The 26,293-nt window shown below is 43.5% G+C and overlaps 14 protein-coding genes across 14 annotated transcripts; 5 read left to right on the forward strand and 9 right to left on the reverse strand.

The window, feature by feature from the left end:
- Nucleotides 1-25: 25 nt before the first annotated feature.
- K450DRAFT_122665 (uncharacterized protein) lies at nucleotides 26-468 on the forward strand. Its single transcript, XM_051583945.1, has 2 exons — nucleotides 26-205; nucleotides 303-468. Exons 1-2 carry the CDS (start codon nucleotides 67-69, stop codon nucleotides 383-385), a joined length of 222 nt encoding a protein of 73 aa, XP_051441467.1. The 5' UTR covers nucleotides 26-66; the 3' UTR covers nucleotides 386-468.
- A 3,029-nt stretch (nucleotides 469-3,497) lies between these two features.
- On the forward strand, nucleotides 3,498-4,598 carry K450DRAFT_256849 (uncharacterized protein). The gene has a single exon (XM_051591570.1). The coding sequence runs from the start codon at nucleotides 3,524-3,526 to the stop codon at nucleotides 4,475-4,477; it is 954 nt and encodes a 317-aa protein (XP_051441468.1). The 5' UTR covers nucleotides 3,498-3,523; the 3' UTR covers nucleotides 4,478-4,598.
- Nucleotides 4,599-4,760: 162 nt separating this feature from the next.
- On the reverse strand, nucleotides 4,761-6,970 carry K450DRAFT_256852 (uncharacterized protein). The gene is made up of 8 exons (XM_051591571.1): nucleotides 6,569-6,970; nucleotides 6,433-6,500; nucleotides 6,148-6,369; nucleotides 6,009-6,081; nucleotides 5,647-5,943; nucleotides 5,494-5,571; nucleotides 5,202-5,428; nucleotides 4,761-5,138 (listed from the first exon to the last, which is right to left on the reverse strand). The coding sequence occupies exons 1-8, from the start codon at nucleotides 6,708-6,710 to the stop codon at nucleotides 4,833-4,835; spliced, it is 1,413 nt and encodes a 470-aa protein (XP_051441469.1). The 5' UTR covers nucleotides 6,711-6,970; the 3' UTR covers nucleotides 4,761-4,832.
- A 201-nt stretch (nucleotides 6,971-7,171) lies between these two features.
- K450DRAFT_283447 (uncharacterized protein) lies at nucleotides 7,172-10,744 on the forward strand. Its single transcript, XM_051593477.1, has 10 exons — nucleotides 7,172-7,327; nucleotides 7,466-8,126; nucleotides 8,205-8,265; nucleotides 8,340-9,052; nucleotides 9,123-9,368; nucleotides 9,433-9,570; nucleotides 9,647-9,788; nucleotides 9,851-9,930; nucleotides 9,998-10,101; nucleotides 10,164-10,744. The coding sequence occupies exons 1-10, from the start codon at nucleotides 7,215-7,217 to the stop codon at nucleotides 10,423-10,425; spliced, it is 2,520 nt and encodes an 839-aa protein (XP_051441470.1). The 5' UTR covers nucleotides 7,172-7,214; the 3' UTR covers nucleotides 10,426-10,744.
- On the reverse strand, nucleotides 10,532-12,780 carry K450DRAFT_256861 (uncharacterized protein; the record flags this gene model as incomplete). The annotated part of the gene is made up of 3 exons (XM_051591572.1): nucleotides 11,170-12,780; nucleotides 10,778-11,104; nucleotides 10,532-10,670 (listed from the first exon to the last, which is right to left on the reverse strand). Exons 1-3 carry the CDS (start codon nucleotides 12,384-12,386, stop codon nucleotides 10,535-10,537), a joined length of 1,680 nt encoding a protein of 559 aa, XP_051441471.1. The 5' UTR covers nucleotides 12,387-12,780.
- On the reverse strand, nucleotides 12,522-13,439 carry K450DRAFT_179212 (uncharacterized protein; the record flags this gene model as incomplete). Its single annotated transcript, XM_051584309.1, has 5 exons — nucleotides 12,522-12,776; nucleotides 12,847-12,857; nucleotides 12,956-13,173; nucleotides 13,264-13,288; nucleotides 13,376-13,439. 5 exons carry the CDS (start codon nucleotides 13,437-13,439, stop codon nucleotides 12,522-12,524), a joined length of 573 nt encoding a protein of 190 aa, XP_051441472.1.
- A 118-nt stretch (nucleotides 13,440-13,557) lies between these two features.
- Nucleotides 13,558-14,681, reverse strand: K450DRAFT_266672 (uncharacterized protein; the record flags this gene model as incomplete). The annotated part of the gene is made up of 4 exons (XM_051592814.1): nucleotides 13,558-13,928; nucleotides 14,175-14,268; nucleotides 14,526-14,561; nucleotides 14,634-14,681. 4 exons carry the CDS (start codon nucleotides 14,679-14,681, stop codon nucleotides 13,558-13,560), a joined length of 549 nt encoding a protein of 182 aa, XP_051441473.1.
- A 247-nt stretch (nucleotides 14,682-14,928) lies between these two features.
- On the reverse strand, nucleotides 14,929-16,851 carry K450DRAFT_256887 (uncharacterized protein). Its single transcript, XM_051591573.1, has 4 exons — nucleotides 16,681-16,851; nucleotides 16,096-16,619; nucleotides 15,795-16,033; nucleotides 14,929-15,733 (listed from the first exon to the last, which is right to left on the reverse strand). Exons 2-4 carry the CDS (start codon nucleotides 16,490-16,492, stop codon nucleotides 14,987-14,989), a joined length of 1,383 nt encoding a protein of 460 aa, XP_051441474.1. The 5' UTR covers nucleotides 16,493-16,619; nucleotides 16,681-16,851; the 3' UTR covers nucleotides 14,929-14,986.
- A 246-nt stretch (nucleotides 16,852-17,097) lies between these two features.
- On the reverse strand, nucleotides 17,098-17,907 carry K450DRAFT_166382 (uncharacterized protein; the record flags this gene model as incomplete). Its single annotated transcript, XM_051584057.1, has 4 exons — nucleotides 17,098-17,148; nucleotides 17,206-17,594; nucleotides 17,660-17,749; nucleotides 17,820-17,907. Coding segments are annotated over 4 exons (618 nt in total), but the record flags the coding sequence as incomplete, so codon positions are not given.
- Nucleotides 17,908-18,259: 352 nt separating this feature from the next.
- K450DRAFT_256891 (uncharacterized protein) lies at nucleotides 18,260-19,654 on the forward strand. The gene is made up of 3 exons (XM_051591574.1): nucleotides 18,260-19,136; nucleotides 19,205-19,283; nucleotides 19,369-19,654. Exons 1-3 carry the CDS (start codon nucleotides 18,302-18,304, stop codon nucleotides 19,379-19,381), a joined length of 927 nt encoding a protein of 308 aa, XP_051441476.1. The 5' UTR covers nucleotides 18,260-18,301; the 3' UTR covers nucleotides 19,382-19,654.
- A 34-nt stretch (nucleotides 19,655-19,688) lies between these two features.
- On the reverse strand, nucleotides 19,689-21,219 carry K450DRAFT_256895 (uncharacterized protein). Its single transcript, XM_051591575.1, has one exon. The coding sequence runs from the start codon at nucleotides 21,165-21,167 to the stop codon at nucleotides 19,752-19,754; it is 1,416 nt and encodes a 471-aa protein (XP_051441477.1). The 5' UTR covers nucleotides 21,168-21,219; the 3' UTR covers nucleotides 19,689-19,751.
- A 745-nt stretch (nucleotides 21,220-21,964) lies between these two features.
- K450DRAFT_256896 (uncharacterized protein) lies at nucleotides 21,965-22,959 on the reverse strand. Its single transcript, XM_051591576.1, has one exon. It carries the CDS (start codon nucleotides 22,853-22,855, stop codon nucleotides 22,163-22,165), a length of 693 nt encoding a protein of 230 aa, XP_051441478.1. The 5' UTR covers nucleotides 22,856-22,959; the 3' UTR covers nucleotides 21,965-22,162.
- Nucleotides 22,960-22,974: 15 nt separating this feature from the next.
- K450DRAFT_256899 (uncharacterized protein) lies at nucleotides 22,975-24,260 on the forward strand. Its single transcript, XM_051591577.1, has 2 exons — nucleotides 22,975-23,200; nucleotides 23,300-24,260. Exon 2 carries the CDS (start codon nucleotides 23,305-23,307, stop codon nucleotides 23,935-23,937), a length of 633 nt encoding a protein of 210 aa, XP_051441479.1. The 5' UTR covers nucleotides 22,975-23,200; nucleotides 23,300-23,304; the 3' UTR covers nucleotides 23,938-24,260.
- On the reverse strand, nucleotides 24,029-26,257 carry K450DRAFT_256900 (uncharacterized protein). The gene is made up of 4 exons (XM_051591578.1): nucleotides 25,814-26,257; nucleotides 25,539-25,699; nucleotides 24,347-25,447; nucleotides 24,029-24,274 (listed from the first exon to the last, which is right to left on the reverse strand). Exons 1-4 carry the CDS (start codon nucleotides 26,035-26,037, stop codon nucleotides 24,105-24,107), a joined length of 1,656 nt encoding a protein of 551 aa, XP_051441480.1. The 5' UTR covers nucleotides 26,038-26,257; the 3' UTR covers nucleotides 24,029-24,104.
- Nucleotides 26,258-26,293: the final 36 nt, after the last annotated feature.

Genomic DNA, 26,293 nt, shown 5'->3' on the forward strand with positions numbered 1-26,293 from the left:
ATCAAACATGATGCGGCTGTTGACGCAAGAAATAAGACACTAAACACTGCACTTCATTTAGCTGCAATGAAGGGACACAAAGAAGTAGTAGACTTTCTGATAAAGCATGGCGCGGCTGTTGACGCAAGTGACGAGGATTTGGACACCACACTTCAGCTTGCTGCAAGGAATGGATACAAAGAAGTAGTAGACCTGCTGATACAGAATGGCGCGTCTGTTGACGCAAGAAATAAGGCACTAAAGACTGCACTTCACTTAGCTGTAACGAAGGGACACAAAGAAGTAGTAGACTTGCTGATAACGCATGGCGCGGCTGTTGACGCAAGAGACGAGGATTTGGATACCACGCTTCAGATTGCTGCAAGGAATGGACACAAAGAAGTAGTAGACCTGTTAATAAGGCACGGCGCGTCTGTTGACGCAAGAAATAAGACACTAAATACTGCACTTTTCTGGGCTGCAATGATGGGGTACAAAGAAGTAGTAGACCTTCTAATCGAGCGTGGCGCGACTGTCGACGCAAGAAATAAGACATCAAATACCGCACTTCATTGGACTGCAAGGAATGGCCACAAAGAAGTAGTAGACCTGTTAATAAGGCATGGTGCGGCTGTTAACGCAAGAGACGAGAATTCAGATACTCCACTTCACTTGGCTGCAGATAGTGGACGCAAAGAAGTAGTAGAACTGCTAATCGATCATGGTGCAACTGTTGACGCAAGGAATAAGATACTAAATACCGCACTCCATTTTGCTGCAGCTAATGAACACACCGAAGTAGTAGACCTGCTGATAAACCATGACGCGGCTTTTGAAACTACTAATGTGAACGGTGAAACTCCCTTATTGGTAGCTGTGTTCAGAAATCGTCTGGATGTGGTTTCTTTATTGGTCGAAAAGGAAGCCAACATAGAAGCAACTGATAAGCATTCATTAAATTCTTTACACCAATCAGCGAAATATGGCTACTTAGCCATACTTGAGTTACTACTGCAAAAGAAAGCAAACATTGAAGCTACAACGAATCATGGTGATACCGCTCTTCATTTGGCTGCAGAATTCAACCATGCCATCATCGTGACTAGTTTAATCAAGCATACAGCCAATATTGATGCTAAAAACGAAGATGGACACACACCAATTCAAGTAGCTATGAAGAATGGCCATTTTGACGTAGTAGACCAATTAGAACTTGCAGGGCAAAGATTACGCAGGTATGGGAACAATCCTTCGCATCTTCTATATCTAGCGGCAGACTTCGGACAAGTCACTCTGGTCAAGAGAATATTGGACACGCTTTGCAATGACGAGGATAGACGTCTCTATATTAATACAATGCTACATAGAGCATCCCAACATGGAAAGGTTCGTGTGATCTCTTACCTTTTGGACATTGGTGCAGATATCAATATGTGCAATGACGATGGACAGCCATTGCTGTCATTAGCATATCGCTATCCTGAGGTGATATCTATGCTGCTTCATTTTGGCGCTAACATAGAAGCCAAAAACATTACAAATCGAAATCACACCATCCTGCAATATTACTCATCCCTCGGTGAAATCACAGCATTATGTTTCTTGCTGAACTGTGGTTGTAATATTCATTCAATTGACGATGACAGTAATACAGCACTTCACTATGCTACCAGAAGTGGACATTGTGAAGTAGTCGACATACTGCTTCAGCGAGGAGTGGATATCAATGCCAAAAACGATAGAGGTGAAACAGCTCTTCATATCGCAGTAGAAAAAGAGGCATTCCCATTGGTAAACCTTTTGATTGACAACGGAATTGATATTGATGCAAAAACCTATGCGACAGAATCAACAGCGTTACATATTGCAATCGAAGAAAGTAACTCGAAACTAATCTCATTATTGTTGGAGCGGCATGCTGATGTTAATTCAAAAAATAACAAAGGGAATACCGCCTTGCATTTAGCGACTTATAGGAGCCTCAACGAACAATGCTCTCTAATAATGAAACGAGGTGCGAACATTAATTCCAAAAACGACTTTGGGAAAACCCCGTTTTATCTTGCTGTGGAAATGATGAATTCATATCTAGTTAACGCATTCCTCGAAAGTGGAGCTTCTGTTCACGACTCTCATGGTCCTGACAACCTACTGACGCATGCTGTTCAGATCACTGACTCGCGAGCAGGCTACAATGACTGGCAATTTATTGCTGTAATTAAACTTCTTATTGCAGCTGGTGCTAACCCTGAAGATGTAGAAGTATCTCAAGCATTAGAAAAGAGCTATCCCACATTGCGAGAAGAATTATCCAAGTCCTCTGCTCAACCTTTAGAAAAGAAAAGCATCTTTTTGAATATAACATCAGCAAGTGTGGATGATGATAGCAGCAAACTAAACTCAATCAATGTCGTACTGAAGGAATATTGCCATAACTTAAACGACGAGCTTGAAGGTAATGGTTCTTTACATGTGAATTTTAGCGTTCCTTTTTCAATATTCACCTATAGTCCCGTTAATTGTCTACTTAGCCAACAATGGTAACGAAAGATGGATGAACCACACAAGTCACAAATATGGTCACGGTTTTCCGCATTTTAAGAGCCTTCAATTGGAAAAGTTTCCGGACATTGATATTAAAGACGATGAGAGTACATCCTCAGGAACAGCTCCATCTGCACAATCATCGAATCCGTCCGAAACGACATCAGTTGAAAAACGTGCTATAGCAATTATTCAATCCTTGCTTGATTGCGTTGGTGCGAGATTCTTTGTGTCCAAATTTTTTTTCATGTTGGAGTCGGACAGATGTATCGACATGAAGCCTCCGAAGTGGACGTCTCATTTTGACAAGATGAAAGGTATCATTCGAGAATCAGGTCGCTTGATTGTGCAAATTCCTCCAAAGAACACATATCTGTCCGTACCAACCTGGCACAAAGCGAAAGAACCATACCTAAACTTCATTGACGCAGTATATGTATGTAGAAGGTCAAGTCTTCGCCCTAGTCAAGAGGCATTTTCGGATCTAATTGGAGGATCAGAGCAAAATCTTGCAGTTGACCTGCATGCCATATTGATAGCAGGTCTTAGTATTCTCAGTATGACTGGTGGTGATGGACTTGTTGAAAAACTAGTTATGGCAATTTGCGGTGTTGAACTGGATCCCATTCAAAAGGTGTTGCCATCCAACAGCATTTTTAGCGACTGGCAGATACGCAATCGATACTTGTGCCCTTGTCATACACAGTCTAATCATCGTCCACTCTCGCCAGTAGCCGCTGCTAAAGCGGTTGGAATAAATGTATGGCGAAAGCGACATCAATACATCGTAAACCGAGTATGGGATTTGAAGCAAGATAAGCTAGTGAACGATATTGAAGTCACAAAGGTTGTGTTCATAACACATAGATGGAGAAAGACCGAAGTCAGATATCAGGATGTGATGAAACTAAAACAATCTCAACGTAAACAAATTAGCAAGATGTCAGGAAAACTAGGTCGTATATACAACACGTTACGAAAACATACGCGATATGTATGGATGGACACAATTTGCATCGACAAGTCAAATCTGTCGGAGCTTGATGAAGTAATTCGTTCAATGTACAAGTGGTATGCCAACTGCGCCGCTGTTGTCTTGGATTCAGGTACTTCACTTTCTAAATGGAGCAGCAGAGGCTGGTGTCTACAGGAAGGTGCTGCAGCTGGAATCCTCTGTGGAATATCAAAGGATGGAAAGCTCGCCACAATACAAGAATTAGCCATTGAGCAAAACCAAGACCTGTGTACTCTTGACCTTCATCTATATTATCGACAAGGAAATGCTGCTGAGATATTGGCAAGAATGGATGCTCGGCAGACAACACGTGAAGAAGATAGGGCCTATGCTTTGGTTGGAATATTTTCTATTGACTTGACATTAGCATATGGCGAGGGGCTTCGATCTCGTACAAGGCTATTGCATCAGTTGGCTATCCAGAAAGGCGATCTATCATTCTTGAGCTTCCACACCGGTGGAGAGCCGCTTCATCACTACTTACCAGCTATTGACGAATCGAACCATTTGATTGCAAAGTGTACAAGGGCCTCAGCTCCAATCAATGTCAGTCATTTTGGAATGTGTTTTGAGGTCCAATTTGTTAACGAAGAAGATGCAAAGCGGGTATTGCATAATCTGAATGACTGGAGAAAAATGAGCTTCGCCAAAGGTCGATCTCTAGGTATAGACGAGCTCTTCACAGTGGGAGAAGCATTTGAAGATCAAACCATATTATCTGTGGAGCTCGTTATCGTACATGATATCAGGTCACTTCTTTTGGTATTAGTATACGGCGAAGATATGCAGACAGGCGGAGGAAAACCAATCAAACTGTGCTACCGACTCCAATGCTGCCAGATGGAAGAACTGGAGTTTAAAAGGCTATTTCCAAAGGTCAACATCGAGCTTGAAAGAATATGGCTAGGTGATAAGCCCGAAAGCGATGACTTGGACTGATTCAAATGCGCCGTCGTCGTCGAACTTCCGCTTTTTTTCATCGAAAATTCGACGTATATTGGTGAATCATAGATGAAGAGAGACCAATTTAGGTCCCATAACGTAAAACGACTAGCTGAACGCTGAAAATAAATAAAGCTGTGGTTAGCTCTAGTGCTGAAAGTATACCTACGTTTTAACGTTTTGCTACTAGATCATATGGCTGCTAGGTGCGGACATAAATTAGTTGCTGCGCTTCACTTGACTGTAAGAAATAATCACAGATATGCTCTATTCCACCCACTTAGTTCTGAATGGTATCGCATCAAGGTCTCGTTACATCTTCTATTAACCACTATGTAACTTGATCGTTTTATTAATGAAAAGGCACTCGCCACAAGTCCTCCAAATCTGTCTCATGTAATGGATATTCCTTGTGCCATTCCAAAGCTTTCAGCGCATCATCCACATAGATATCCTGTCTCATACCAGTCAACACTGAGCCGATTTGTTCATTCGCCAGAGCAATACGTAGCATTTTAACTGAGATTGAAGAGTAGGTGTGTTCTGGCTCATTCAAAAGCGGGCATACAGCGCTCAATATTCTGTCGAGATCATTGTTTTTCCGCAAGCAATCAACATAGGCATAGTCAATGAGATGGCCACACAGCTCAGCAGTCACCTATCGAACAAGTCATTAGTAGATGAGCATACAGTTCCTCGCTTTATAAACACTCAGGCGTACCTTTTGGTATTCTGCTGTCCATTCCTGGAACGTTGGCAGAGCCTCGGGTTCATCCAACGTCTCAGCATAGGCTAGTAAAGCTTTGACATCCCTCTTCAGGGAGATAAGCACTGTGTTTTCTAAAAAGTGTTTTGCGGCAAAATGATTTTGAGATAGCTTTGAAAGGTTTTCTGATATGACCTGTGCCCAAATGAACTTGGTCGCCAAAGCATCTTGTTCTATTGGCACTGTTAAAAAGGACCAATTAGCCGTGCAAATTCAATTTACTTTGAATGTAGTATGTCTTGCTTACATTCAGACATCAAATCCGATTCCATAGTGGTAAGCATTTCCAGTGACTTGGACATCTTCTCCATCACAGCATGCTCAGCTATTCGAAAAAAGCACACAGTAAGAACGGTGAACTATACTTCTTTCTCCAGGCTTCCTTCCACAACCACTCTACCTTGAGCCGTTCCATCTCCAAAGGTATGATTGACAAAGGGTCGAATTTGACCTTGATATATTGCAGTTAAGGGTCGATTGGTCATCAAAAACAACTGATGCTTGTCGCATACATCGGCAACGGTGATGCCATGTGGCTGCACTAATGCCTGTCGTTCAAAAAAGTTGAAAGGAGTCTCGACGGCTACCAAATTGTCTCGTTTAGCGCATGCTTCAATAATCTTCGGCAAGGAAACATGATCGGCTGCTTGTGGATCCGCTAACGTGTTGGAGCATATTCCATAACCACTTATGCGACCTAAATCCATGAAATGGAGGTAAGAAACAAATTAAATGGAAACCTCTCATCCATATAAATTTTACCTTTCGCGACTTCTGTATCGAGATGCTGAAAGGCGACTTCTATGTCTTTGTACAGCTGAGCAGGAGAATACGCCTGTTGTAGCATATGCAGTAATCAGCGCCCAATTCAACATCATTCGCATACTATTCAAATACTCACTCTTTTCTGCGCCATCAGCATCCTCTCTGGTGCATTGATCATGAATATATCCAGTTTGTTCGTACGCAATCGATCAAGAGACTGTGAGATCTGCATTTCCAACACACGCGGTGAAATTGAGTGATAATTTTTGTCGCGTACTTGTACGAAATCCTTTGATGCATCCAACTTCTCTACGTCGTCTTCCAGGAGATATCCTGATTTGGATACTATTGTAAGACTCTAATGCCGGCTCATATTAGTAGGAGGGAAAAACATTGTGACCCAGGTAAGAGCCTTACTTACATCGCGAGAAACCTCTCCTTTAGATATCATGTCTTGAACAGTATTGCCAATAATGGTTTCTGAAGCACCTGTTTTGCATTGTACGGTTAATGAGGGCTGAACGCTTCAGTCCAGGCACGAGTTTTACTATACTAGCCTTTTTCGAAATTGGCAGCTGTATCGATCAGGTTGATTCCGGAGGTGATGGCCTTTCGGAGAGCTGTGCCATGAGCTGCATTGTTCACTCGAAAGCCTCCAAAGCCGACTCTGCTGACTTCTTTTCCGAGTTTGCGAATCATGATCCCAGCAAAAGCACAACTCGCAAGGCGGTCGGCGCCAAAAGGTGTGACTTGTTTGGCCTTCACAGGCAGACAATGAAAAATTGCTAGATATCAGAGAGGAGTATTTGAGCTGATATTATTTATGATCTGTATATCAAGCTTACGTTTACAGATTAAAGATATCAAAAGTTCAGCAATGCTTAACGTGTAGTACTACTTCCATATAGCACTATCTTTGCATATGAAAGCTATTTCGATCCCCATTTGCATGGACGCTCGCAAGAGATCCTTTTTGCCACTGATAGTATGCTTTAGACATATTAAACACAAATCATCACACAATTATAATCACTCACCTTGAGAGATGACACACTATTTAGTATAATGTTCGTTCCATTTTCATTATGTTTCGTTTATTTCGAGTTATGTTAATTTTTTGGGTGTAAATTTGGGAATCAGTATTTTAAGTCTTCGCACTCCTTTTGTTTTGCTGCTATCGATCATTGATTGTTTGGTAGCAGCATGAATGCGGATGACCGCAATAAAAACTTACGACTAGATAAATCAGGGGACAACAAAGTGACGGAAAGCGAAAATCGGCATCCTGCCAAGTGGACTGATGGCAAAAAGAGGTGGTGAGTTGATCCCCCATTCGTTCTACTCATGGCAACACCGTCGAATGAGCGCTTCGTTATTGACAGTTTTTTCCTAGAGTATAACATGCAATAGCTCCAGGCTTTTACAGTAACTAATGTTAGATAATCACAATGCAGTATTGGCGCCAGGAAAAGCGAATCCAACATCAAACACTCGGGCACCAATGGACGCACTGACTCCGTCTCTAGTGACGACGAAGAACCACTATTTCTGTCAAAAAAACGACGTCTTCCGCCAAAGAAAGCTTTGAAATCTTTTTTTTCATTTGGAAAAGAAGCTGGATCAGATGATTCAGGCGACTGGCCATTGTCAACCTCTAGCACGGAAACAATCAAGAGGAAAGCTTCCCCTAGTATACCATCACCACACCTTGCGACTCCATCACACTCAGATTACCCTTCAAAACGTCACACTTCAGAAGGTTCTTCCATCAACGATAAAGAAAACTCAGTGAATGAAGTGACGAACTCTAATGAGAATGGCACATTGAATAAAACGCCATTACCTAGCCCTATGTTAGAAGAAGATCATCGTCAATCAATCCAATTCGAACAGGCAAAACCAGGGCTAGCTGTACTCCAAAAGGAAAGCCCCTCTCAAACAAACTATGATATACCATCAAATACAGAGACAATCGTAACATCACCAACAACAACTGAGGCAGTATCGTCCACCATACCAATACAAACAAAACCTGGTGTCAATGAAGAAAGATCTCACAAGCGTCAAGCATCAGCTGCAGGCAGTGATACAGTGAATTCAAAAATTAATGCGTTGGTAAGAACACAATGTTAAAAGAAGAAAATAATGTACGAGTCATGAAAAAATGCGGTTTGCTCAAGTTTCATTTTGCAGCACCACCGGTCACTAGGACTATCAGAAAGCTCAAGTTCAAGTGCGTCGGAAATAAAGCATTGTAAGTCAACAACACCAACTTCTTTTAAAGTGAACATACACATGAAGTTAGATATGGCTCATCAAGCATGTAAGCCAAAAGCCTTCAAGGGTTTGATGAGAGCTTTTCGACTGACAACATCTCGTTTCGGTTTCAAGCTAAACATACGAGGAGCTTCGATTCTTTAACAGACTTGATTTCACGTAACTCTCGTAAACGCACGACCAGCCATTCATCACGGGAAACGTTGCGTACAAATGAGGGAAACCCAACCCATCATCACCCGACTGGTACATCATCTTCAAGGTCTGTACCACGAAATGAACCAAACAACGATCGACAATATAGGTCGGATCCCAGAAAAACCTCTAGTCGATCTCACTCTGACAGAGGTTTATCAAGGACTGGATCACACCATGGAACTGCTGGTAATGCTCGCCCATCATCACACTCTGCATCAGCACCACCAGCACCACCACCTCCTCCAACTCATCCAATGCCGCCAACAACGACAAAAGCTATTCCGCAAAACCGAGCACAGGACAAATATGTGTTGTGGCATGGCAACGTTCGATGGGGAAACTATACACTACAGGACGTCAATTTGAAGGCGATTAATTATACAGCGGTAGTGGAAGAGATGCGATCTGTTACGTGTCATCGACCCGAATTAAGTATTACCTCGTACTTCTCGCAACAGCACCTTGCAGACTACATACGCTCTCCTCCGCATATCTTTGCTCTCAGTTTTCCTGTCGTCAGTGTTCCATATGGCAAGCTGAGGAACCTGCTGTCCATCAACAACGTGGTAAGTCATCTTGATTCAGGGAAAGTGGTTCTGTTATACGGTTATATCTGACGCTGTTGTGGTGCAATAGGCTGGATTAGTCTCACTGTCACCTCAATACTCCTTTGCTGTGGTACCATGTACATTCCCTTTGGTGTTGAACGCAGACATTGATGCGTCCCTCAAAACATCCCTGTTCTTCGTTCACATCGCACTGCCCAGCATATACCCTAATGTCCCTTCCTATCCCGCTAATTTACGTAATGGACAAGCCTTTGATATGAGTAGTGTGTATGAATGGCATATGGTCATGCGCATGTACGCTTTACCGAGCCAGGTACGTAGGAAGAGTAAAGTTAATTCCAATTTTCAACTGGTGACCTTAATCCTCTATATCCTAGGTCCTAACCATTCCATCTGGCAAATCCATCCTCATTGTGGATGAACGGCCTGAGGCAAGTAAGGTGATGTATGCCGCACAAAACGCTGGATACAGAATAACCAACAACCCCATGGACCCTAATTTGCACACCGTTCTGGTAAGGCCAAATTTGCATCTTTACAGCCCTTTCTAGCCTTGCATGCTTATGTTTCGAGCCATTGTCAATTCTGCAGATCCATTGCCGGGATTTTCCAAATGGAACTATACGGCGGTTGGAGATGATGAAGCGTCTCGGCGTTCAATTCCTATTGTTTGGTTACCCTGATCTAATTGTGACCGCGATGCCAAGTACAGAAGTGTTCCCTGAGCGCAGTGGTATGTATAAAAGGAAGACGAGAAACCAGAGTTCACATACTAAAGCTATTGCGGATCACCAGGAGGGTATGTGACGATCAGTGCTGAAGAATTGGTGGACAATCCGGAAGTTCTGGAAGGCATGATTCGTGATGTTGAAGAGGTAAAGTGGCGAAATTGTAACTTGTGAACACAATTGAAAACGACCTACTGACATCTTACTCTGTCAGCTTAACAATTACATGGAAAGCACCATAGCAACGAAATGGCAAATTGTTTTCCCCAACGACATCTTTAGCCAGATCACAATAGCTGCGGGAGAAAAACGAGAAAGGTACGCAAAGAAAATGCCGCTCGTGTTGTTACATTATATATATTTACAAGGATTGTGTTTAGGATGGATGAAACCAAGTGGGAGTTGATGAAAGCACTGGAAGGCGATCGTGTTTCAATAATATCAAGGGTATTTAAAGCTAGAGATGCTACGACTAACAAATGGATGGACCGCGTGGCACAGGCATTTGCTTGCAAACGACGATACTTTGTTCAGGTCACCTCTGCGAGGTTGGACAATGCATCTCATCGCGTTAGCACAGTTGATCCGCAAGGGTTACAAAAACGATACAAGCCAATGACTAGCTTTGGAACTCGTTCATAATCTGTACATAAACCAACTACGATTCTCGCTTCACTGTAATTTACAAATGAAATATCAATAATGGCACCGCAGAATGTGTGTATGTTACCAACTCCATACTACATACCGATTAATTAGCGTAATGGTACAAGGTGACGATATAGTCGGCATAATACTTGAGAACAAGGCTGAGTTGCTTGCGCGTGATGCCTTCTCGAAACACAATTTCATCCATAGGATGCCGACCATTGAGATAAGGAACCAGCCTGTGAAAAATTTGCCACAGAAGCAATGTCAGAAATTAAAATGTTCTTAGAAACCCTCTGATTCCTCACTTTCCAAAAGATTTCAATCCAAGTTTTCCCACCCTTACCTTTGAAATAAATCTGCGACTTCACGAGGCGCTTTATCCGATGCAAATCGCTTAAGCCAGTCGTCCGTGGGGCTAGACCCAAGCTGATCGTCTGATGTCGACGTCGGGGATACCTCCTTAGGGATTGGGAGTAATACCAAATACATATGCAACTGAATGACCAGGTCAAATCTCAGTAGATACATGATGGCAACGCAATACTGCTGGCGTAATTCTTTCGATGGAGTGATCATGTATAATGGCCGAGTAGAAGAAAGCTCGGATAGTAACGTTGGAAGATCCAGGCCAGGAACATGAGACTTGAAATCAGCTTCCAGCTCTTTGAAACTAAAATGAAAAAGCACCGTGCATTAGAAACCGAGCTTTCATTGTACTAGTTACTGAACACTTACTTTTCCATTTTAGCGACAGGCGAAATGGCGTAGACGTTTCGTGCATGAATGGGATGGATAAGTTTCGCTTTTCGCCAGTAAATAAGATGGGCGGCCAGACGGTAAATTTGCGCCAGTGAGCAGTCCAGCAATAAATGCAATTCTTGCAGGTTCTGCGTTGGTGTCAAAATTTGAACGAGCTGTACCAAGGTTGGATTGGAGTCTAGAGGCATACTTTTCAACACTTCTTCTGGATCCTCCAAAAGCAAGAGCGTATGGTATGGGCACAGAACGGGGTATTTGTCGTATTCATAGGCTCCAACATAGATGCTAGCCACAGATTCATTCACGGGATTAGTAGCGCCAGGATACTGTAACATCATGGACAGCTTTTGTTGGTTTCCAACCACGGGCAATTGAAGTGACAAGTCGATAAAATCGTTGACAATGACATGAGCAATGGAGTTGGAAGACAAGCTGGTAAAGATGTGCTTGATGTCCCGAGCAAGAGATGACTCGGCCAGAATCGATAACATCACTTGCGAATAAGGAGTTCCGTGGTTGGTAGCTTCTTCCTTGATAGCCAGAACTTTATCAGCCTCGCGTTTCACATACTCGCATCGGAGCTGTTCATACCGAAGTGCAGTGGTGTATCTCTTGATAATATGGTCATACAATATATCGACCTGATTATTGAGTTCAAGATCTGGCGGGCTGATGACGAACACGACATGAAACTGGGTAATGTGAGATGAAGAGTGGGAGTCGTCCACGGCCGGGTTAGAGCCTTTACTAGTTCGCCTATGCCCGTTACCATCATCATTGGATTGCCACTTTTTCTGCTGTGAAGGTTGTTGCTGAGCTTGTTGCTGGTGGTCGTCGGCCGTGAGACTGATAGGGTGACCAACAAAGGTCAGATCGTCAATGGTCATTTGAAACTTTCTGTCTCTTAATGGAGATTTGGGAGCCAATGCGTCTGCCAGAAAACCAGTGTCGATACCGAAAATGGAGTCTCTACCTTCAAATTGGCTGTGAGAATCATGGTGCTGCTGCTGCTGTTCGTTTTGCTGCTGATGTTGTTGCTGCCGCCATGCTATACCATACACATTTTCAGACGAGGTAGGTTCAGATTGTTTATGACTCTGCTTCCTTTGCGGATCGGGAGGGTAACTAAATACATAGTGGTGACCACGCGTTGAGCTAATAACCAACACAATGGCTAATAGAGATGACGCCATTCAGAACCAATCCAATATGTGGAACACAAAGAAATGGGTTGAGTTAAGGCAAGATTTTTTGAAGGAAAAAAAGGAATGGGTGGTTTACAAAGTGGTATTGGGGGTAATTTGAGAAGTAGGAAGGGGGCACGTGATTTAAACCAATCCATCATAAAGGTTCAGCGCTTGGACGATGGTAGGGTCTTGTTTAGAACCTTCTCTGAACTCCTCCATACTCAGCTTTCCGTCTTTGTTGGTATCCATTAACTGGAATATCTTATCGACTCTTTTCTCTGGCGTATCCTCATCTTCTGGTAATTTCACCATAGATCCAACCATTTTATAGATAGCATCAACGATCCTCAGCATTTCCCCACGGGTGATATATCCATCATTATCAATATCGTACAACTAAGAGTGACTGATTAGGAAAGCTTTCTCACGATCCATGCGAAGTTTTGCAAATCAATTTCATTCTTACCTGGAACGCCCCTGCAAATGTAGAGTTTCAAAAGGTAGAGGAACGCAGGATGAGAATGTGTCAGTTGAAAGCCTCCGAGTATGCCCATTCAAAAACCCATCATACGTACAAACCAACTTCTCGTCCAGTTCACCTCGACTAGTTACTGAAAGTGCACATATGAACTCGGTAAAGTCGATGGTGCCGTTCTTGTCGGAATCGAATACATTGAATACATAATCTGCAAACTTGGACGGATCACCGAACGGAAAAAATTGTTTATAGATCTTTTGGAACTCGGTCTTGTCGAGTTGGCCGGTGGGGCAGTCCTTGAGAAAGCCTTTATACCTAATATGAAATAACAGAGAGACGACATTGACGAAATTAGGATATACAAGCCTTTGTAGGAACTACACGGGATATGGGGGCTGTATTTACCATTGCTGTAACTCTTTCTTATCAACTAGTATTGGTATGAAAAGTAGTTGTTAGTCATTGCCTAATGATTTGACTGGGGCTGACATTACTGTTCGTGAAAAACACAACATACATCTGGTTGATTTCTGCAATTCGCTTAGTTGCTCTGGACTTAATTTACTTTGAGCTTTGCCCATTGCTTTGAAGAGGGTTTTACAAGAAGAGAGGAGGTGAGGAAAGTAAAAGTGAAAAGGGAAAGGAAGTGTATATATAAAGTGGGAGTTTGCTGTACTACGTCATTGATCGAAGCTTCCATTACATTAAGGTGCACTTGTTCTTCTTTTGTTTCTTCTGACCGTCACGCTGGCTACGGATTAATTTTACAACGCTGTAAAATGATCGTTCTACATTGACGCACGTTTTAGCGCTTGTTTCAATGAAATCGCATCGTATTTTCCGTGCCATCGCTGCTCCTTCGTCTCTAGATACTTCTCGTTCCGTCACTTTGTCGCACTTGTTACCAACCAGCATTAATGGCACTTCCTCGTCATCAGCATCTTTTACTCGAATAATTTGGTCGCGGAACCCTTGTACCCTGTCAAACGTTGCTCGGCTTGTGATTGAGTAGACTACCAGAAAACCTTCGCCATCTCGTATCCATTGATCGCGCAGTGCGGTATATTCCTCTATGAATTTTTTTTTTTTTAAATAAAACAAAGAGGGTCAGACGATGAATGGACGATCAATTAATTATTTTTGAATCTGCCAAGCGAAAGCCCCTCCCCCAGTTGAACGTTCCGCCCAAAAAAAAATGAATTGCCGCACAATATCTTGTGTTTCCGTGGGAGGATGATACTGCGATCGACCACCAGAATTGGTGTGCCAAAGAAGCCTCTTTATAACATGCCCGAAATGTTGGGTGCATTACATACCTTGGCCTGCTGTATCCAGTACTTCTAAAACACATGCTTGATCATCTATAACCACTTGTTTTCGGTATGAATCTTCAATAGTAGGGTCGTATGTCTAATTTAAAAAGTATTTTCGGATTAATCGATCATTATCAGAGCGGGAATGGATGAGTGGCGGACGTTGCGGAGGTCCAAATAGCTTTTAAAAACGGTTACCTCTACAAGAGAAAGAAAAGATTGGGTGGAGGGAAAAATTGCAAAGGTCAGGAACAAAAATTGGGGTCATAATCACCACCCCCTTGCGATCAACATGGAAAATCAGGTGTTTCCAGTCCATCCATGCTAAGCAAATTGGTTGGGTGACTTACCTACAAAGTGATTCAAACAGAGTTGAATCGTCAGCGCTGTCTAATAAAGCAGTAGACATTTCAAGATTAGTCTAGATGCACCTCGGATCTCGCTGCCCATCCGAGATTTTACCTTGCCAACGCCTCCATCGCCCAAAACTACCAGTCTATAGAGCATCATTTTCCCAGATTGCAAATGGAAGAATGAGGAGAAGTTTAAAGAATGGTGTTAATGTCGGCTGAAAATATGTTCTCAGTGTAGAAAAAAATATGCGGTGTATCTGTGGTACAACGGCTGGATGGCCAGGGCCCGTTAACTAAAAGTGATCTGATAGATGAGTCCCTTCTTACATAAGAGAAGCACGTTGTCTTATACTGTATAGTGAATATGCACATGTTCCTTTACATAAATGCCACAGCACTTACAGTGTTTCTTTGTCAACTGGAGGTTTACTTTTATTCTTTATTTACTAATTTGGGGGATTCCTATTGAATGCCTCCCATATTGATATACTTGATGTTCTGGTAATCGGAAATTCCATATAAAGATCCTTCGCGGCCCATACCGCTCTCCTTGACTCCACCGAAGGGAGTGTAGCAGTTGGAGACTATACCAGAGTTGGCACCGACGATACCTACTTCGAGCTTCTCAGCAACACGCCAGACACGACCAACATCCCGGGAGAAGAAATAACCAGCAAGGCCAAATTGGGTATTGTTGGCAAGTTCAATGACTTCGTCTTCAGTTTCGAATTCAAAGAGTCCAGCCACAGGTCCAAAGATTTCTTCAGTTGCAATTCTCATTTCCTTGGTCATACCTGAAATAACAGTAGGCTCATAGAAGTTACCGCCGGCATGCTTGCCTCCCACGAGCAGCTCGCCACCTTTGGAAACAGCATCGTCCACCAATGTGGTCACTTTCTTGACAGCTGCATGGTTGATCAAAGGTCCAAAGTTGGTTTCTTTATCGAATCCATGACCTATGCGGAATTGGGCTACCTTCTCTGCGAGTCGGGATGCGAACTCGGGATAAATGCCTTTTTGCACATACATTCGGTTAGCGCACACGCAAGTTTGGCCTGTGCCTCGGAACTTGGATGCAATCGCTCCTTCGACGGCAGCATCAACATCCGCATCGTCAAACACAATAAACGGTGCATTTCCACCGAGTTCCATGGAAATCTTCTTCATCGTGTCTGATGATTGCTTCATAAGAAGTTTTCCAACAGCCGTCTATAAAGTTTACCATTAGATCCCGCCCATCCATATAAAGTAACTAAAACGTAAACCTTACCGAACCAGTGAAAGAAATCTTTTTGATGATAGGGTTGGTGGTCAGCTCAGTACCAATATCTTTAACGTGGGCGTCGGTGGTGACAATGTTGATGACACCAGCGGGAATGCCAACTCGCTCAGCAAGTTCGCACAAAGCCAGGGCGGAGAATGGGGTTTCAGCACCTGGCTTAATGACCACGGTACATCCGGCAGCAAGAGCAGCTCCCACTTTACGAGTAATCATAGCATTAGGGAAATCTGGAAACAAAAGAGTGGTGAGACCAATGTGCACTGAATATGTTTCACATTATTCTACTTACTCCAAGGGGTAATGATACCGACCACACCAACAGGTTGCTTAATGGTGATATATCTTTGGCTGGCCACGTTGTTAGGGATGACAGCACCATAGGACCGGACAGCTTCTTCAGCAAACCATTCGATGAAGGAGGAACCGTAGATAATTTCTCCCCGGGATTCAGCGAGAGACTTGCCGTTCTCCCAGGTCAAGATGGTAGCCAAGTCTTCTTGATTCGCCATCATGGCGTCATACCACTTCTTCATCAAATCATGGCGCTCCTTTGCCGTCGTTCGGGACCATGTCTTAAATGACGCTGATGCAATATCAATGGCTTCCTTTGCATCTTCTACGCCCATATCCGGGACTTTACCGATTTCCTCACCGGTGGCCGGGTCTATGACGCTATTGTTAGTCATTGCATTGCATACCGAAAAATCACGCTTTTAACTACTTACCTGTGACAGCGAACGTTTCAGCATTCTTGGCTTGGACCCACTTGTTATTAATGAAAGCCGCGTTTCGTAAAAGGCTGGGATCTTTGAGCTATGGCGGGCGTTTAAGCTTATGACTAAGTGAATATCTCCTGACCCGTAAACCCACTCACCTTTGGAATGGTAGCTGTGGTGATCATTCTGTAGTACTGTGAGAAAGAAGGACGCTGTGTCACCGGCTTATTAAGGCAGCGCTTCAAATATGTGGAGGAAATGGATTTTAACATGTCTCTTTGAAGGATTTGCACATGAAGTAAAGATGACAGCAACCAAACTTTTATAAATGGTGATGCTGGGAAGACGGACCTTGAAAAAGTCACCCACGCTTACAGTGACAAATACTGCATCCAATCAAGTTCACTTCATGACAAACATCTGTACGTTACGGCCAGCGTATCTCCTCATCTAAAATTCTCAGCTTTACTAACGTCTGCTAATTAAAACCCTCTATTTCTTTGGTATCGTGGCTTCTAATTATCGGTGTTTTCACCTTGGGTGGTTGTCTTTGCCTTTGGCGGCGGTGGTGGCTGCTTTTTCTTCTTTTTCATACTCAATGGATTGGGCTGCTTGGGTCCCTTTCTCTTTCGCTTCTTGGAGGCTGCTTCTTCCTTCGCTTCACCGTTTTCACCTGGCGTTACCGCCTTCTTCTGTTGATCCTTCAACTCCTTTTTCTTCTTCTTCATGAAGGAAAGTTCCTTCTCATTGGGTAAGGTTTTCGCTTTTTCAAGTTGTGCCATTTTGTTCTTGGTAGCCTTGCTGGGTGGTTCTAGCACGACGACGCTGCGGTTGATATGAATCAGTGGAACTCCAGGCACGCTGCGGAGAAATTTTCGAAGGTCGGCATCTTGGCTAGCAATACAGTAATTATGCGGGTTGTCCTTGTCAATGATCTCCTTGATGCATTGTGCGCTTGATACCGGCTCAACGTGCTTGCATCGTCTTCGTTCAAATCGCTTGGATGCTATAACCGCTCCACTAAAATCATCTCCTTTGCTTCGTAACTCTGCGATAGCGCACGACGTGATAACTGTAACCATCATGTCAATTTAACCGTACTCTATGATTGATCCTTAATGGTCTTGATAGACTTACGCTGTTTGGTTGGTCCCATTAGTGTGCTTGGTAAAATATCTTTCATATAAATTTTGTTATTAAGACCTTCTTGTACGAAGTCACCGTCAACTAGTAGAATGACAATATGTTAGCAATTCAAGTCGAATGGAGTGGGTATAGATCTTGCTGCTTAACGTACGTAGAATTTGGTATGGTGTTCGGAATCCAAATGCAGTTTGATAGGAGTGCATTGCACGCTTATATACTTTTTGTCGCTTTGCCCTCATTTTAGAATTAGGTGTGGTGAATATGTGTGTCTCTTTGCAATTCGTATCTTAAAAAAAAAAGTTGGACGAAGTGCGAATTCAGCACCGACACAGATGAAACGCAGTCACGTAGGCACCTCTCACTTCATCACAACACGGCTAAGAGGCCCCCCAGGTTACTAGCTAACTAGTAATGAAGAATTAATATGTGAAGCTTTTAATAGTAAATATAATCATACAATGGCCATTGTGCTAAAATATGGGCACCTCTCTCTTTAAGCGAATAGCCAAAAAATCAGATATTTTTGTCAGTGAAATCACTGAAATTATGGGTGGCTTGGACGTCAACGAGAGGTATTCAACAAATATCCCAGTTGCTCCTTGAAATAACTCTTACTTAATTTTATAGGACAACATGGCCTCGACCCTCCTTCGCGGCACTTTGTCCGCCTTTTCAAGAGCTGCCATTGTCCACACCACCTCTAAAGTCAATCTATTGGCCCCCATCGCCTGCCGAACAATTCGCAATGCTTCAACCTACAGTGCTGCCACCAACTCTCAGGAAGACATGCTCGCCTACCGAGAAAAGCCTGACTCACTTTCATACTTTACCGGCAACTACAAGTACAATGACCTCCTCATTGAGTTGAATGCCATGTACAAGCTTCACAATAAGCCACAACAACAAGCCAGCACTGCTGCTGTCTTACCATCCGATCTTGCATCTGAAGCCGAGCCTTCCAACCAAGTGTATACCTGGAAGCTTCGAGATAAGATGTCTGAATTCTTGGGTATCCCGCTCACCACCTCACAATGGAGAAAGATTGTCACACAGCTCAACATGCTCGCATCGCTGCCAAAGCCTTTGCCTGTACAAGTCGAAAGTGAATTGTCCAAGTATACTCGATTTGACTCGGCTCAGCAGACACAAATCAAGCGAAAAGAGTTGGATGATTTGGGCCGATCCTTTGCAGTCGGCCGAAGAAAGGAGTCCAGCGCTCGATGCTATGTAGTTGAGGGAGAAGGCAAAATCATGGTCAATGGACAAGAACTTGGCGCATACTTCAACCGCCTTGTCGATAGAGAAGAAGTCACCTGGCCATTTGAATGCACTAGCACTCTTGGAAAATTCAACGCATGGATTGTTGTTGAAGGTGGTGGTTCCACTGGCCAAGCTCAAGCCATCAAGCTTGGTCTTGGTAAAGCTCTGCTTGTTCATGACCCTGAGTTGAAGCCAACTCTCCGAAAAGGTACAGTATATAGGGATGTTATACGCATGACACATATTCTCTTTTTCTCATTCTTGAAAATTTTGCAGCTGGATGTGTTACTCGAGATCCAAGAGTTGTTGAACGTAAGAAGGAAGGTCAGAAGGGCGCTCGTGCCAAGTACACCTGGTAAGAAAAGCAGACTTTTGCAAATGTTTTAGAAGGTTGAATGAAAGTACTGAATGCATGTTTTTTCTTTTCTTTCTTTTTACAGGGTCAAGCGTTAATTGCTTCATTTGCACCACTAACAATACAACATACCGTACACCCACCCACCAAGGCACTTTCATAGAATTACATACTGTTTTTTGCGACAAGGCTTGCGTCAATTACATATCATCCAGCATTGGCGCAGACTCTGTTGCACAATACTGTATATACACGCTATTTCTTGACGCTGGAATGCAAGCATAGCAAAGAAAAGAAAAAAAAACCTGAAAATAAACTAAAATGCAACGTTTTGAATATTGAAAGAAGTCTGTCACTGCCGCGCTCTATTACTGCCACCGCAGCATAGGAATGTTTTAACACAGAGGTTTTATAAAACTGCTCACACCAACTCTTCTTTTTTATTATAAGGACTATACGTTGATTAATCTATGCAGTGCCAGCAAGCTCGGTCTTACCGATGACCTGGACTTTGAATCCCATGCCTCGAAGCTTAGGAGCATCAAGAATGAGACGACCATCGAACAAGAAAGCAGGCTTATGCATTTTCTCGTAGATCTGGCTATAGTCGAGGTTTGTATCCTTGAACTCATCCCATTCTGTGCAGATAATCAATGCATCAGCACCGTCGGCAGCCTCCATAGCACTGCCGCAAATTTGAACATGTTGTTCGACTTGCTTTCGGTTGTCCAACACGCCAGGCTCAGTCAAGTCCATCATGATTTGCTCATGTTCGACCTTGGGGTCATAGATGGCAACGCGAGCATGTTCTTGAATAAAGTCCTTGATCAAGGTAATGGCGGCTGATTCACGAGTGTCACCGGTATCCTTCTTGAAGGCAAAGCCAAGGACAGCAATCTTCTTGTTGGTGATGGTGTTGAACAAAGTGGATATGATACGCTGGACAAATCGCTTCTTTTGATATTCGTTCATATCTACGACTTGCTTCCAATAGGCAGCAACTTCAGGTAAATTCAACTGCGTTGACAGATATACCAAGTTCAAAATATCCTTCTGGAAACAGCTGCCTCCGAAACCAACAGATGCCTTGAGGAATTTGGAGCCCAACCGTGAGTCACGACCACAGGCATAAGCAACTTCATCAACATCAGCACCAGTAGCTTCGCAAATGGCGGAGAGGGCGTTGATGGAGGAAATGCGTTGTGCCAACATGGCATTAGCAGCCAACTTGGAAAGTTCGGAAGACCACAAGTTGGTGGTGATGCAGCGGTCTATTGGGACCCAATGGTTGTAAACACTGACAAGAGCGTTTTGTGCCTTGATTCCCTCGGGTGTTTGCAAAGCACCAATCAAGACACGGTCAGGGTTCATCAAATCCTTGATAGCTGTACCCTCGGCCAAAAATTCAGGGTTGGATAAAATGTCAAATCGGATGTTCTCTGTGCAGTTGGCATCCAAAATAGTGCGCATGGATTGAGCGGTTCTACAGGGCACAGTTGACTTTTCCACAACGATCTTGGAGCTCTTGGAAACTTGAGCAATGCGACGAGTAGCAGCTTCAATGTAAGCCAAGTCAGCAGCCATACCAGCGCCCAAACCGGACTTCTTGGTAGGAGTGTTGACAGAGACGAAGATCAAGTCGGCCTCTTGAATGCCTTTATCGACGTCGGTGGTGAAGAACAAGTTTTTACCTCGTCTTGCCATGACTACTTCCTCCAATCCTGGTTCGTAGATAGGTAGCTTATCGCTGTTCCAGGCATCAATACGAGCTTGATTGAGATCGACGATGGTGACCTTAATATCGTGGCACTTGTAGGCGATGACAGCACAAGTAGGTCCGCCAACGTAGCCAGCACCAATGCAGCAGATGGACTTGATGGACATACTGTTATGAATAGAAGAGGATGTTGAAGAAGTTACGAGAGTAGGAAAACACTACGTTTATACTTGGCATTCAGATTGGCTTATATAAATAGGCACCAATATCACCGAGGAGCTTCCCCCGAAAACAAATTTACGGACAGGATGTGTTTCTCTCCGTCTCCTTGTTCATGGCCACCAGCATTGGCCTTTTCATTGTTATGCATGCATATGTATTTTAATACATCTCCTTAAGGTTTTAGCCATAGATAATGGAGCAATTGTTGGCTTCCGAGCTTGACTCTCAACCATAGATGCTTAAAGAATAATTTTGTACAATTTTGGTTCCCTGACTTACCTGGCACAAATATATCCGTTTCATCCCATATCACCGTCCACTTTCTCCTATGTCAGTATGCTTGATAAGCATTTTCAAAAAGGGTATTCTCGTGCCCTCGGTAAAGCAGAACTACCCCCCAAAAAAAAAAAATTCTCAATGAGTAAAACAAAGTATAGGTAGCCAAGCAGAAACTTGTGTTGATGTACTTACATGGCTTGCAACGATCATACTGGCCTTGCTAGTTCGTCGGATGCAGATACCTCGTGGCATAATTATAACATATCTTTCTAATTTTACCTTGTTCCCGAATATTTGCGGGTAACTAAAACAATACCCTTCGGTGACAATACGAAACGCACCGTTATACCCAATTTTAATTTCGACTGAATCAAGGTTCAATCAATCCACCACGGTGTTTTGAACGACCTGAAAATGGACAGATGTTTGATTATAAACCTTGAATGATGAATAAGCTAGCCAGCCATAGCGAATTTTATGATGGGTATTTCTCCACGTCCAAAATATTTTGACTGTCGCAGTCGTCAAGTAGCAACATGATCTCTATGAGCTCATTCAAAGGTAAACACAAAATAAAGATGGCTTGGCTTGGGTGGAAACAGAACTATATTACAAGATTTTAAAACAGATGCAGTGGCAAGATATAAACTATTTGCTAGATCTAATTCGTTGGTGCAATATTTTCATTCTCAAATGAAGGGTTTTTGAAAAAGAACTGCAGCGAAAATTGCTTAGAGTCTTTATCCCAATACGTCCAGAACTTTCCCTGACTCTGATCGATTTCCTTGCTTTGCACCTTGAATGAAATGGTTTCGTATGGTTCTGCGGCAATCAGCAGATACTGATGAGTTTTGGTAGGTTCTTCAATCTTTTGCTCATACGCAGACATGAAACGATGTCGTGGAGTTACGTCGTTTGCGATCTGAGGTAACTGGACTTGGAACAGGAGACCCATCTGGCGAGTGACTGGATCTCTCACCTTTGTGACTTTGTAACCCGGTCGACCGATCTTGATGATGTTACGTCGAGCTTGCAATGGACCTTGGTTGGGTCCAGTGACTGTAGGTGCATTAGACGCATCCTGAGCATCACGAGCAGCTCTTCGTGCCAAGTTGGTCTGATGCTTCTTTCCTTGTGTGTGGGCAAGGTACGATCCTTCGTTGGTGTGTAGTGTCAAACATAATTTACATTCGTAAGATCCCAAGTGGTTTTTCATAAAGTAGGGATCTTTGCTAATGTCGATGGTTTCGAGGGCCAGCTTTCGAAGACGTTCACGACGATTGACATTGCTTTCTGAGGCGCTTGCAACACCACCACCACCTGTCTTGCTTCCTACACGATTCTGGAAATCCATGGTTGACAAATGTGTATGATCTGAATGGTGCTGTGCGTAAAAATCTGGTTTTGATTACAGGCCAAATCACGTGTTTTCTCCCTACATAAAAGCTAGAGTTCACCATTGACACGCCAGCTCTACAATAGCATCCTCATCTATATATGCATTCAATCAGATTTCTTTGTTTGTTTGATCTTATCAATGCCAAGGTTGAGTATTAAGGCAAACTTCTTTAATTTCAATATAATATGTCGGCCTAAAGGTACGCCGGACGATTTTTTTGCGTCCGCAGCCAAAAATTTCCTTTCATTTTTCTCAAAAGCGAACGCCGTTTTGAAACAGCAAAACCAACAAAGTAAATAGGTAAGTTGATACAAAAAGGAACAGCGTCCACGCTGCCCTGAGCTACTACAAAGCACTGGCAGTTCTTAGGTTACTGACTTCACCATGGTGGAATAACAGCTCTAATGCCTCGGCCGCCGTCTGACATTTGGAATCATTTCACCACCTATGACGATCCAGGAAGTCGAATCAAACGAGCTCGATGCCACTATTGCGACCATCAGCAGGCATCCAGTATAACCCGATTATACAGGCACTTGACACGAATATGTCCGCATGTACCTGACGTGGTGCGTCAAGAATTATCTTCACGCAACCTTGGGAAAGGCAAACATCACCCTCCGTTCGTTACGTACGAGACAAATACCACGGCTGACTTAGATGATGCTCTACAAGTTCTGGCAAGGGCGTCCTACAACTTGCCATCTACGCAGGTTTCATCGTCAGCCTCTCGCGTGGTAGTCTCTCCAGGTAACCTGGATGTCTCGCACCAAGCTACATTAGACTGGAGTCTTGCTCGTGCGCTATTTGCCGCGGATGTGCCGTTCAAAACTATCGAAAATCCACACTTTGTACAATTTCTCAATCGCCTCAACCCAAACTACAAACCTCCGTCGCAGAGGCAACTGCAGCAGCTTTTATTAAAGCGAGAGCATTGGGATATACTTGCAGATAAACGAACGACCACCAAGGACTGTGCTGATGACGATTCGACCGACTCAGAAACTGAATCAGGCCCAGTACACATGGAAGCTTAGACATGTGCAGACATGAGATCATAAAACTGAGACCATAGATTCAAACCTGTACCTTTTTTTGCATCCAACCAACCAATACATATAACTTTTTGATTGACTGCTCTGGCTTTCTTTTTATTGAGGTAGATAAATATAGAAGCTCTTGCAATCAAGGACTACTTGAAAATTCAAGAGAAGTAGAAGCCGTATTCGTTGTTAACGGGAATATTAGTGGCAGTGTGCTCTAAGAACTGGGGCAATTTACGACGACGGAGAGTGTCGTCAATGGCAGAGCCTAGCTTGATCAAAGTAGGCTCAGAGTAAGCAGTTCCCCATAAACTGATTCCAAAGGGAACACCTATTTAAACAAACCAACACGCGTCAACGACCGAAATGAGATACCATGCAGCTCACGATGCTCGTCACTTACCAAAAGGATCGATGCCAGCAGGAATAGTTACGATAGGATAGCCCGCTTGAGCAGGGATTTGAGTACACAAGCTCCAATTGTCAGAGGGAACAAGCAGAGCTTCAACTTTATGGTTCTTCAAAGCAGCATCGATGCCTTGCTCGCGAGTGGTCTTGTGTATATAAGCGGCAGCAGCGGTGTATTCTTCTTCAGTGAAAGGGTCGCTATCGCATTGTACGAGAAGCTCTTGTTTGAAATACTTCATCTCAGTGTCTTGGTGGTCAAGGTTGTATTGGATGATGTCGCTGAGGGTACGAACAGGAGAGGACTTGAGCTCGGAGAGATAGTTGTTCAAGTCACGCTTGAATTCATAGCAAACAACGGTGAACTCTGACTCGTTATTGAGACCGAGTCCATTTTTGTACATCCAATTCCACGCAGGAGGGTCGGATGAGATGATTTCAATGCTAGGCAGGTCAGTATTGTTAACAATGATGGCACCAGCCTTCTTCAGTTCATCAATGGCGCTGAAAAGTTGAGGGAGCTGGTTCACGGTTGTAGAGGATTGCCATACACGCTTCCACGGGATACCAATACGAACACCCTTCAGAGCTTTCTTGGAAGAAACAAACTTGGTATAATCATGTGGGACACGACCCTTTTGTTCCTCAGTGACGGGATCGCGCTTGTCAATACCACGAATAGCATTCAATACATGAGCAGCGTCTTTGAAAGTTCTACCAAATGTACCGACGGTATCTTGAGAATGGGATTCAGGGATAACACCATTTCGGGAAGTGATACCAACAGTTGGTTTGATACCAATGATCCCAGCGCGTTGAGCAGGGCCGATGACACTGCCATCTGTCTCAGTACCAATGGCGACCGTAACCAAGTTAGAAGACACAGAGTGGGCACTTCCGGAAGATGAACCAGCGGGATCCTGAGTGAGATTGTATGCGTTCCGAGTCTGACCACCGCGAGCAGACCATCCTTCCGAATAGTTGTCTGACCGAATGTCAGCCCACTCAGCCAGGTTCGCCTTGCCCATAATGATAGCTCCAGCTTGACGTAAAAGTGCAACAACATGGGAATCACGCGGTACGATCGATCCAATTAGTGCTACCGGGACCAAAAAAAAACTCAAAATATCAATCTGCAGCTCATGTGTGAAACAGTAGAAATACAATTTAAGGGTCCATTTTAAACTTACCGTCAGAACCGCAAGTGGTGTTCATCTTATCGGCAGTGGCAATATTATCCTTGACGAGGATGGGAATACCGTGCATAGCACTACGAACCTTGCCGTGATGACGCTCTTTGTCAAGGTCATCAGCAATTTTATACAGGTCAGGGTTGAGCTCAATGACACCTCTAAGGAAGATTTTTAGTTGCCGTTTTCGAGGTGACATGAAACCCAGTTTCATGTCACATTATATCATACATGAGGACATCATGCATGTAAGAAAAAAAAATTATAGCACGTACTTCATGTAAGGATTGATCTTTTCAACACGGTCCACATAGCATTCCACAAGCTGGTGACTGGTTAAGCGACCAGATTTCAATCTTGCTTGAATACTGTCAATAGTAGCTTCTTCCAGAGTAAACCCATGACATTTTGGCATAGGAAAAGGATTGGTAGCAGCTTCCGCTCCTGTGGAAAGAACGCAAGCCATCACGGCGAGAGACAACGCTGTGAAAGACCGCATTATTAAGGTGGATAATAAGGAAGGGAAGGATAACAAATGAAAAGAAGGAGGAAAAGTAAAAAGACCGTAGGCGCTGTCGACTTTAACCTTGCGGGATATTTTTCTGGGAGCACAGGCATGCAATCGACCCTAATTTTTTTTTGGCTCGGAGCATGGTAAAGTATACACCTCATTCAACAAGCACACAACTTTGTTTTCAAGGGCTGTTCGCTGAGTACACCGGTGTTTTATTCTGAGGCCATATTAGTAAAAATCC

This window comes from Umbelopsis ramanniana (assembly GCF_025399195.1).
Source record: "Umbelopsis ramanniana AG unplaced genomic scaffold K450scaffold_64, whole genome shotgun sequence".
In the NCBI taxonomy this organism is placed as follows: domain Eukaryota; kingdom Fungi; phylum Mucoromycota; class Umbelopsidomycetes; order Umbelopsidales; family Umbelopsidaceae; genus Umbelopsis; species Umbelopsis ramanniana.